Source organism: Sinocyclocheilus rhinocerous, unplaced genomic scaffold, assembly GCF_001515625.1.
Source record: "Sinocyclocheilus rhinocerous isolate Xijiao unplaced genomic scaffold, SAMN03320098_v1.1 scaffold3752, whole genome shotgun sequence".
NCBI lineage: Eukaryota > Metazoa > Chordata > Actinopteri > Cypriniformes > Cyprinidae > Sinocyclocheilus > Sinocyclocheilus rhinocerous.
In genome coordinates this window covers 134,734-146,508 of record NW_015625030.1, presented here as the reverse complement: position 1 = coordinate 146,508, position 11,775 = coordinate 134,734, and the positions used below count along the sequence as shown (strand labels likewise).

At 36.0% G+C, this 11,775-nt stretch overlaps 2 protein-coding genes across 2 annotated transcripts in view; both read left to right on the top strand.

Annotated features, from left to right (window-relative positions):
- The first annotated feature begins 555 nt into the window (after nucleotides 1-555).
- On the top strand, nucleotides 556-4,174 carry kazald3 (Kazal-type serine peptidase inhibitor domain 3). The gene is made up of 4 exons (XM_016562854.1): nucleotides 556-1,178; nucleotides 2,173-2,333; nucleotides 3,432-3,579; nucleotides 3,689-4,174. Exons 1-4 carry the CDS (start codon nucleotides 677-679, stop codon nucleotides 3,772-3,774), a joined length of 897 nt encoding a protein of 298 aa, XP_016418340.1. The 5' UTR covers nucleotides 556-676; the 3' UTR covers nucleotides 3,775-4,174.
- Nucleotides 4,175-9,346: 5,172 nt separating this feature from the next.
- The window catches only part of dok2 (docking protein 2), a 34,311-nt gene continuing 31,882 nt past the window's right edge, over nucleotides 9,347-11,775 (top strand). The window contains exon 1 of the mRNA XM_016562778.1: nucleotides 9,347-9,523. Coding sequence (XP_016418264.1) covers nucleotides 9,464-9,523 — 60 coding nt within the window. The 5' untranslated portion in view covers nucleotides 9,347-9,463. The remainder of the gene's footprint in view (nucleotides 9,524-11,775) is intronic.

Below are 11,775 nucleotides of genomic sequence, written 5' to 3'. Positions count from 1 at the left end.
CATTTCTGCCATATGTACATTAACTGACAGTCACCACTGATAAGCTACCACTAAATATTGTAGAAACTTAATTTGCTGTAAAGTTGCTTTGCAACGATTTGTATCATGAAAAGCGCTAAATAAACTTGAATTGAATTGAATTAATTATAGACGCCTAGGGAGTCATAGGCACTGTAAAAAGCCAAAAAGCTAATAAAGTAGGCTAAGTGTGAACCCAGTAGCTTGGGTGGCACACTTAAAGCCTGTTCACACCAAGAACAAACTATAAAATAACTAACAGTAACTATGTTAGTCTCCACACCAATGACCGATGACACTTACTACCTTTACATGCGCACGAATAATGCGATTATTCCCAATAATTAGAGTAAGGACTTATAGTTAGTATTAACTATAACTCGTTTAAAAATGGATTGTTTCGTAAACTTCTAATACACCACAAAAATTCACCATGATTTTTTTTCTGCACCTCTGGCATCCAATAGGACGAAGCGGTGAGTTCGCGGGAGTGGGGGAGGATAGCTGTGTTTATTTTCTTTCAGCCACAGATGGTTTCAGAGGCTGAGAGGCTGCAGTAGAGACACGCAGAACGACAGTCGGGGATGAAGCCGCAGCTTTCGGGAAAAAGTTGCATTTATTGCATGCATAGCCTGGCCACGAGACATAAGCTCTCACGATGTTAATGCACATAGTTATGTTTGCCGTTTTGGTTCTGAGCATCAGACCTGCAGACGGCTTCCCCAATCACACAGATGACTACATGGACGAGGACCTGGCCACCTTTGACTATTACAAAGGCACGGATGAGTTTGACGAGGGGAACAGGACGCAGGAGTGTGAGGAGTGTGTGCCGGAGCTGTGCCCGCTCCCGCTGGGCTGCAGAGCGGGGCTGGTGCAGGACAGCTGCGGTTGCTGCTCTCAGTGCGCCAACCTGGAGGGACAGACCTGTGATCTCGGCCAGAGAAACGTCTATTATGGACTGTGCGGAGAGAACCTGGAGTGCAAACTGTACCGGTCGGATGGAGCGGACGTAGAGGAGCCAGAAGCTCAGTGTGTGTGTTTGTCCCAGAAACCTCTGTGTGGCTCAGACGGACAGACTTACATGAATATCTGCAAATATAAAGAAGCGGCTTATTCTAATCCTGGACTCAATGTGAGCGACGGGCCGTGCAAGACAGGTATGAACAATAAATACAAGCTTTTTTCCAACCAGTATTTATTTAGGTGTTTCTTTATTGACTTTCTTTCTTAAATACATGGAAATGTCCCCCCCCCCAACCAATATTTTATCTTTAATAAATGCATACTTTTCCTAATGTTTTAAAAGTGTTTTTCCAACATGTATTTATTTATTTGAATAAAAGTATCTCAAGTGTTTTTTCCAATCAATATTTACTTCTATGGAATAAACATCTCAATGTTTTTTTTTAAACAAATATTTATTTATTTATTTAATCAGAGGTGTCTCAAATGTTTTTCCCCTTCTAAGCAGCATTTATTTATTTACGGTGGAATTATGTTGTTTTTGTCCACACAATATTTAATTTAATTTGATATTGAATTAAATTTTTTTGTCATTCTTTCATTAATACATGGAATAGACATGGTTTAGTAGTGTTTTTCTAACCATTATTTATTTATATATCAATTAATTTTCATTCTTTAATAAACAGAACAGAAATGTTTTCACCCAAACTTTACTTATTTATTTATTTACATGGCGTATCCCAAGTGTTTTCCCAACCAATATTTATTATTATTATTATTATTATTATTATTATTTAATGCATGTAATAAACATATCTCAAAACAAAAACTTTTATCTTAAAACAAATATTTATTTATTTGTTTTTAATAATCAGAGATGTCACAAATGTTTCCCCCCCCTCTAATCAGCATTTTTATTTCATTATTTACTTATTTGTTTGTTTGTTTTGTTTGTCTCTTTCTTATTTTCTTTCACAAGTGATTAGAAGTGTTATCTCAAGAGTGTTTTTCTCTCTGGGCTGCCAGCACTTGGGAATTTTGGACCTGGCCCCTATAATTTTCCCAGTGACTTTAAAGAGGAGATTTATGACCTTTAAACAGCTCTTTAAGTTGGGCTGACATAGGAAGTGGTTTCTGAATGTGATCCCTGATATTACTTTTTTCCCTCTCTCTATTTCTGGTAAGTCCCCATCATCAAGGTGCCGCCGCATAATCTGGTAAATGTAATGGGCAGCAGTATAGCATTTCTCTGTGAAGTGTTTGCATTTCCCATGGCGCTAGTGGAATGGAGGAAAGATGGAAAAGAGGTCATTTTACCTGGTGATGATCCCCACATATCTGTCCAGGTAAAGTATTTCCAAACAGAAACTCTGTAAAGTGATATATCACCTTGATTAGGGCCTCACGGGTGTAGATGAGTTTGTTTCTTCATCAGAACTGATTTGGAGAAATTTAGCATCACATCACTTGCACATCAATGGATCCTTTGCTGTGAATGGGTGCCGTCAGAATGAGAGTCCAAACAGCTGATAAAAACATCACAGTAATCAACAAATAATCCACATGACTCCAGTCCATCAATTAATGTGTTGTAAAGCAAAAAGCTGCGTGTTTGTACGAAACAAAACATTAAGGCATTTAATTGTTGCTTGGTCAAAATACAAGTACATGATCCATAATAACACTTCTTCTTCCTCTGTTGTCCTCCCACATCAAAATCCACTGACATATTTGTTTAGAACTGTTTTGAATTTAGTTTGTTGGATTTTATTTTATTTTGCATATTTCTCTCCTGATTTAGACAAGATGAGTTTTTCACAGGAGAAAGCAATATTATGGATAGAGGACTCATATTTAGCTGGAAGCAATAATTTGAAATTAAAAACGTCTTGATGGATTTGTTTTTATTACAAACATGCAGTTTATAAGATCTTAACTGACAGACTGGAGTCATGTAGATTACTTGTGGATGATTGTGTTGCTTTTATCAGCTGTTTCATTCTGACGGCACCCATTCACTGCAGGGGATCCATTTTTGAGTGATATAATGCTATTTTTTCCAAATCTGTTGTGATGAAGAAACAAACTCATCTTCATCTTGGATACCCTGAGAGTGAGTACATTTTCATTTTTGCTTATTTTGGCTAACGATACCGTGTTGAAATCCATTACACTGAATTACACAGATTTTTCCACAAAGTAAGTGCAGAAAATGTGAATAAAGTCAGCAGATTTGATGGGAATATTCATGTCTAATGATTTACTGCAGGTGTTTATGGCTTCAAGATTTAGGACATGCAGGGCACGCGCGTTCCTGGTTAAATCCATTAATGAGCTTGTCGTCAAGAACTACAAAAGTTATATATGGATCTTGTTGTTTAGTAGATAGGAAAAAGTATGTCAGGATCCACCTCAGCCTTTCCATTTCTTCGTTTTTCCTGTAGTCACGAGGTGGCCCTCAGAAATATGAACTTTCCAGTTGGCTGCAGATTGAAGAGGCCAGTCAGACGGATTCTGGCACATACAGGTGCATCGCTCGAAATGAGCTTGGCCACGTCTCAGCCACAGCAATTTTAGGAGTCCTGCCACCAGGTAAAAGTTATACCCTGAGCTAATGACCTACAGTAATATTTCCTGTTCCATTAACACTAATGTACAGTATAATTTATAGTTGTATAATCTTTTTTTTTTTTTTACCCAGATGAGATGTCTACCTATTTGGAACAAAACTTGAATGAAATGATGAGTTATGACCAATTGCAGGACTATGACAGGGATTATTACTAAACTTCAGATCCCAACACCCTCAAGAAGAAAAACACTGTCTTTTTACTTATAGCCATTCAATTTGAGACATGGCAAGAAGACACTCAAGCAACGACTGTAAAAAAAAAAAAAAAAATAGTAAGCCTGTAAAAAAACATCACCCTCCAGAGCTTTTTCTACATCTGGATAATCAAACATGGAGACGTCGAGGAAGATTCTTAAATAAATTCCCAATGGCACAGGCCTCTAAAATGGACGAAAAACACACAATGAGAGAGTGGAGTAGTTTGGAAGCTGCTAGAAGCTCTGAAATTCAGTACAGAGAGTAGCTACTGGAGCTGAATGTCTCTTTTGTTTCATCAATGCTTTTTGTGACAAGTTGAATAACAAAACATGAAGAACTGTGAAATCTGAATGTGAGCTGCACGATCATGAAAAATACATTATTTTTTGATGATTTCATATTATAATTGCAGTTCTAAACCTTACTTTTTATGTTATAAATATAAGATTTTGAATATACTGAAATGGAATGCTATAATTGTCCCTTTCACAAATAGTTAATTGCAGAAGCTGTAATTGTATTTATAAAAAAGTATAACATTTATACAAAATCTCAATAAAGAACAGTACTAGTTACACTGTCCGCTTAAAAAAAATCAAAATAAATAAAATAGTTCCAAACAAAGCCACAGAAAAATTATTGTTGTGCATTTCCAAACAACATTGGCTTTCCTGAATGAATCAGTGATTTTTTTTAATTTGTTGAATGAATGATTGAATGACTCATTCAATGACTCATTGAATATGCATACGTCCCTATAGTAGGTGAAAAACAGTATGTGAGTAATATGTCCGTATTCATAGTATCCATTCACACTTTTCTGTCCCATGAGGCCATGGGAGAGGATTTTTGAATGGCACTGAAGCAACACAACTGATGCTGGTAGGTCACATGACAATAACAACATGACGAATGTGGTACATCCAGATGACATTCATACTACACACATTCATGCTATAGAATTTTTTAACAGTCGCAAAGTAATACTTATTCAAAAGGAGTATGCAAATTCATATGCAGCCATAAGTTTCATTCCTGAATGAATCAGTTCAAGACGTTCACTTGCTGGCATAACGATGTAAGACAGAGTCACTGAAAAATCCCTATCACTAAAATGCATAGTCTTATCTTCTCTGAAAGGCCACTGTTGTTTGAGAACTTGCTGCTGTCTAATATGTGCTTGACATTTGTGCAAACTCAGTTCTTCACAATCCATCCGTTTCTACTCAAAGCAGAATGTGTATCAGCCGCTGAGTTTATGTATGTTTCCACATATGGCATCCCTCTTTTACCAGCCTTTCCTTTGAGTGTGTGTGTCAGATCTGGGTGAGGCAGTTGAGCACACAGCTGGCTTTAATATATCTTTATGATCTCCTGTCTTAGGACACAAAAACAGGGATCCTATTCTTTGGTACATGTGCATACAGGCTGGACTTCTTTTGATGAAAATACAACAAACACCATCAGGCTACTTATTGATATACAGTAAACATCTCTTAACCCTCTAATTTCACCTTTTAGTGGATCAGCGACCTGTATTTAACAGAACGGCCGTGGATAACAGCTTTTTAACCCCATTCTCTCTTCTGCCCTCTCATGATGTTCTCTGGTGGCTTTAACTCTGCATGTAATTTTAGGTTACCGTTTTGATGCTACATTATTTAAAATGTGTAAAAGATTCAAATTTTGACACTAGGTTGTTTCAAACCTCTAATCGGAGGATTGGAGAAGTTTTTATGGTATTTTAGGCCTACATATAAATGTACTGTACTGTACAGTAGTTCTACTGGAAAAATTACTAATGTAGAGTTATACACCAAAACAGTGTGCATAACAAACCAAATGTAACAACATGTGGTTTTAGGGTCCATTTGCATGACTTTCACCCAGCAGTCAACTGTTAAAGCAATTAGCCTGCAGTAAGGTCTAAATCATTTCAGACTGAGAGCACCCTGGGACAGAGCCGTTTCCTCTTGCCTTAAGCAACCAAACACTCTGAAAACTCAAAACCTCTCTACTAGACGTGCTAAAGTTTTTGACTTTATGGGTAGGATATACTGTATCATAGAGGATCTCCATGGGCCCCATTGTCACTCACTCTCTTGTTTACTCACTCTCAGGCCATCCAAGATTCAAATTGAAGTTTAAATGCCTTGATGGATTTGCTTATTACAAACACACAGATTTTCACTTCACAAGATGTTAACCGATTGAGTCATGTGGATTACTTGTGGATTATTGTGATGTTTTTATCAGCTGTTTGGACTCATTCTGACGGCACCCATTCACTGCACATGATTAATCGATGAGCAAGTGATGTAATGTTAAAGTTCTCTAAATCTGTTATGATTAAGAAACAAACTCATCTACATCTTGGATGGCCTGAGGACGAGTACATTTTCAACAAATGTTCAATTTTGGGTAAACTATTCCTTTAAGTTTTTATGTCCTGATGCTTTGTGATTTTTGTCAGAATGACAGTTCCCAAGACAAAAATCTATAGTTTCCAGTAGTTCGAGAGAGTTGTTGGTTTCTGTTTCATTGCCACCAGTTATTTTTCTTTCCCCCAAATTCTATGGAAAACTGTAGAAATATTCAGGGGATCGTGTGAACTTCCAGAGCCAGCAGCGAGGGGCTTCCCTTCTCTACCCAAGAATCCGCTAATATCCTGTGTCATGAAAAGACATTACTGGCACAGAGATGGAGGCTTGAAAAAAGGCTTGAAATTCAAACAAATAGCTTTAGGAAATGCAGTAGACAACCAAAAAGACATGCAGATGAATTAATTTAGCTTACCAGATTTAGTTATTGCTGGTTGGGAAAGAACAAAAGAACGAAGAACAAAAATAACAAAATGACCATTGTTCATTTTTCTCTTTTTGGTCTTCATCAAGCAGAGTCACCACAGGCACTCAAATCCCCCTGCAGCATTCATTGCACGGCTAATGCTAAACCATGATAGCCACTTAAAAAAGGCCTCTCCGCTCCCCAAAAGAGCTGCCTCTGTCTGATTTAAATAAAGAAAAGCAGTTCCAGACTCTTAAAGTCATTTCCATGTTTTTGTTTTCCTTCCAGTTTTGTGGAAAATGAGATCCATGTGCTGTGTGAAAGATCATCAGTCTTGTGAGTGGATTTATTGTAATCAATAAAGTGAGCGTGGAAGACAACAGGAAGAGTTCATGTTCATGACTGAGGAAGAATAACAGACAAATGAGCAACAGTAAAACTAAAAATAAGTTAGATGAATTTATGAGGCAAAAATATAAAGCTGCATTTTCTGCAGTCATTAGAGGTTAAAGGGGTCATATGATGCTATTTTAAAGATCATTATTTGGTGTATTTGGTGTAACAGAATATGTTGACATGCTTTAATGTTCAAAAAACATGATTTTTCAAATACTGTACAAATCATTCTAATATGCTGATTTATTATTAGAATTATCAACAGTTGTGCAGCCAAATATTTTTAAGTTACGCCTTCTTTCTTGCATGCACATTTGGACGGCATTATGCTAATATTTCCACATAGTGACCTAGATATGCGGGGGCGTGTTAGAACTAGCCGTTTTAGGTAGGCGTGGCTGACTCTTAACTTTTATAAAGAATATCTCTTTGGATTTGAGACTTTAGTCTTTGCAACTTTACAGATCTTCTTTATGCACCAAGAGCTTGTAACACTCCAAAGAGAAAGGAAAACTTGAAATCGCATCATATGACCCCTTTAAGGGTTGCAATATAAGTAGGCTACTAACAGAAAGATCTGTTCGGTGGAGCAAAACAACATCAGAGGGGGTAATGACAAACAAACAAATGTCATAAAAAGTCTCTCTTCCTTTATTCTTCTGCCTTGTTTGCCAGTTGTTTATTATTTTCATTGTACTCTTTTACAATTTAATCATCTCATTACTCTTAGTTAAATGACACTTTTCAGAAATGTGTGATGATATACGCTGTCAAACATATTTATGTGTCACAGAGAGCGATCTTTCATGAAGTGTGCAGTACTGCTTTGAGGCCCTAGAGGGCAGTGAGAAGATACTACTTAGAAGCATGTAGTCTTTTTTTATTGCTGTTCATATTTTTGATTTGAGGTATAAACGAACCCTTAAGCATTAAACCTCGACATAGATTTCATCCCGCACTGTTTATAAAACAGGCAAAAATGACACCTCAAGTTATGGAGCGTGGTGAGCAGAGGTGAGATGTTACTTAGAGTGATACAGTATATGGCTTATTTTTGCCATTGAATGATAAGCGAGTTAAACTTGCATTAACGAAGAGATTTGAATATTATAGAGACTTAGGATAATTACAATTGGACCAGTAAGCAACCACCATAAAAACCTAATAACTATATATTAATGTTTTTAAAATCACTTCATAAAACACCATAAGGACGCCCTGGAAAACACCCACAACATTGTATCTTCGTGGAGGCAAATGTTTTGCACAGGCCTGATGCTGATTTTCTTCAGAAAATATTTGGGACAGATTTCTGTTTGATTCTGGTCAACTAAATGCAGACTTCCTTTGGAAAAAGGGGTTTGTTTGTTTGTTTGTAGGTCTGAAAGCTGTGTTGCATTAATTCTGCAATCCAAAAGGCAGAGGCCTAATATAGAACTGGCATTGGGTCATTATTACATGATGATTAAATACATTTATTTAAATACATTTTCTATCACAGGCCTTTACAAATTGTATACATATATTGTATATATTGTATATATATATATATATATATATATATATATATATATATACACACACACACAGTATGTATTTATTCTTATATTGCTTTAAAGCAGCTTTACAGAAACTCATCACAGGAGAGCATTGTCCTTTGGCACACATACATTACAATAAATATACACATGGCAAACATTATCTAGTTGCACAGTAAGACTATTACTGGTATTGTGTTCATTAAATTATTTAATATGCAAGACAATGCTTAACTTGTGTAGACAATGAATGATTAATTAATAGCCTTTGTCTATCCTAAAACAGCTGGAGAGGTGCAGGCAATGGTCAGTAAATCACCGATGGTTGTCTGGATGGTAAGTTGGTTTGGGTGTGCGTGTGTGATGGAAACTTGACACACCAGGAGGAAGTTTGCAGTTGACCACAGACCCTGAAAAATAAGACCTCAGATCTTAAAATAGCTATTATGTGACAAATATAAATCAGTGACGTTACTTACATTATCTACTTGTTTAATATATATATAAAAAAAGATTAACAATTTACTTCCTAAATTCTCAACAAAATAATATGTGACGATAATATGGAAATGCTCAGGCCTCATGTAATGATGCAAAAAATGTACAATTAATATCATTTGCCTAATTTCCTGGGTTTAAACAGTTTGTGATGTTTTTACATTTAAAGTACAATGCTGTTTTCTTTCATTTGGGTGCAAAATAACATGAGGAAACTCATGATCTTGAGTAATCATTGTGGCTTTGGCTCTTACAGATGCTCTTGCACAGCTCTGCAAAGAAGTGTAAACTCTTTCGGGCTATACAGGAAGTAGATTTGGCGGAACTTGGAGATGCTGTTTGCGTCACAAGCAAGTTTAGCAGAAGACGTATGATACACTAGATGAGACAGTCTTAAGGAGCTGGGTCGGAGACAAGACCGAGAGAAATGGAGGAGGATATTAGAAAGAAGGGGATGCTGTATTTACAACAGCAGCGGTTTGGGAAGGTAAGACAGAACGTGCTTTACTCCCCAGGGGGCTTATATCAAAGAACAATCGTGTTCTTTTACGGTAATGGTCTGGAACTACTGTCATAGAACAAATATGAAGGCTGTACTAAAAAGACTCATTTGGCCTGACCGTAGGTTGTAGCTGCTCCATTTCATAAATTACGGCAAAATAGTGAAATCCATGAATATTGTAAAAAACACTTTTGATGGATGTTTTTTTAAAATCTCAAATAATTGCAAAATGTTTTGTTGCAAAATACTACTGGACAGTTGGCCCTTCTTTAGTTACTGATCACTTCAGTTGTTTCTCTTTAATGTGCACCGTAAAAAACAACAACCTGAAATTCACCATAAAAAACTGACAACTTTACCATAAAAAAATATGTAGCAGCATTTTAACTTAGCATTTTAGTTAATTTCATTAACTGATATAATAACAGCCAATTGAAGTATTAAAATCAGTTATGAACCTTCATAATACACTGACAACCACCAAAAAACACAGGTGGTCATGAAAAAAGCCACATGTACAGTAGAATCATAGCTCATTACAATGATCTTTCCCTCAAGATGAAGTATATTATAATATTGAAGGTACACACAGTGTCATGCACACAAATATAAAACTCCATCATGTTAACATTAAAATCATAATTCAATAGCTTATCGTTAACTATAATTAACAGGTTTTTACCGTAGCATTTTTACAGTCTTTTACCATTAATAGTACAACATTTTTACAGTGTGGGGAACTTAATTTACTTAACCTACTCGCATTAAAATATAAAATACTGATAGAGATCAGATATTGAAGGTTCATGTTTTTATAAGGGTGTAAAAGTATGTGTTTTTATGCATGTTTGTGCGACAGAAATTATATTTGAACTCACAAGTGAATGAAAAAGATAAATATCATTGGGAAAAAAGCCTTCTGCATTAAAAATGAGTGTGCAGCTTGCTGGGCTTATGAATTTCAATTAGCAGCCTTCACTTTTCCTAATTTGAACCACATGTTTGTCGCCAAATACTCCATATCTATTATGAGCTATTACAATAAGAGAGAAATTCATGAATCATATTAAGCTCACTGGCAGTGTCATGAACAACTTCCTGAACTGTGAATGTGATCCACTTTAACTTGTCCATATTCTCATTTAAAACCATTTTCACTTCATTTTGATTGATGCCGCTGATAATATTGTTGGTTCCGCCATATGGGACTGCAGTAGAGGAATAGGCTGTTGGCATAATTTAGAGGACTTATGGGCTGCTGGAGTCCATTAAAGTGGGCTAATGTTAGCAATAGGACCAGGACTGTTGCATCTGTAATAGATTATGTGCTGTTTGATGCCATGAATTTCTCTGAAATGGTAGGTAATGTCCGTACCACCGAGATTCTTTAAACTCTTCGTCTTATTACGGGTATTTCCTGACTGAGGAATCTCACACTTTAAATGCTATCAATTGATGTTCACATGATTCAACCATCCTTAGGCACTTGAGCCAATGGAATAAGTTCTCATTATCTTAATTTACATTCTACATGTGTTTCTTATTGCCGTGTACACATTCTCCTATTGGACTGTTTAGTGACTTTTAGTTTAAAAATCATTATGGGAAGATGTACTCTGTTTTTTTTACATTAACCACTTCCCATTTTAAGGTCAAAGACAAGTGCAAAAGTGTTGGTAAAATGCAAAATTGTTGGTAATATCGCTGACATTATGAAAACTTTGTTTAACTATGGGGAAGAGTAGGGTAAAGTTTGTCGGTGGGTAAGATATCTCACCCCTTTTATCTAGTTTTTTGTCAATTAACCAGAAGGGATCATCATATGTGATTTATAGATGCATGTGAGTAAGTTTAAGAAACTGGTTTTGCATGTCAAAGTAAATTTTCTACATACCAGAAGGAAAAAAAAAAAGTTTTAAAAATATACACGATAATGTGAATATTATCAAGATGAGATTATAAAACAGGATTGTGAATGAGTAATTTGTTTTTTTGGGGAAAACAAGTTTGAAATGCAAATCATACAACCCAGTGCTTCAGCCTACCCATCAATATATGTGACCCTGGACCACAAAACCAGTCATAAGGGTAAATTTTTTGAAATTGAGATTTATACATAATCTGAAAGCAGAATAAATAAGATTTCCATTGATGTATGGTTTGTTAGGATAGGACAATATTTGGCCGAGATACAACTATTTGAAAATCTGGAATCTGAGGGTGCAAAAAAATCAAAA

Bases quoted from the DNA above. Each gene is read 5' to 3' on its own strand.
- kazald3 (XM_016562854.1), top strand. From the start codon at position 677: ATGTTAATGCACATAGTTATGTTTGCCGTTTTGGTTCTGAGCATCAGA. The intron at 2,334-3,431 runs GTAAAGTATTTC...TTTTTCCTGTAG, and splicing joins ATCCCCACATATCTGTCCAG to TCACGAGGTGGCCCTCAGAA. The intron at 3,580-3,688 runs GTAAAAGTTATA...TTTTTTACCCAG, and splicing joins TTTAGGAGTCCTGCCACCAG to ATGAGATGTCTACCTATTTG.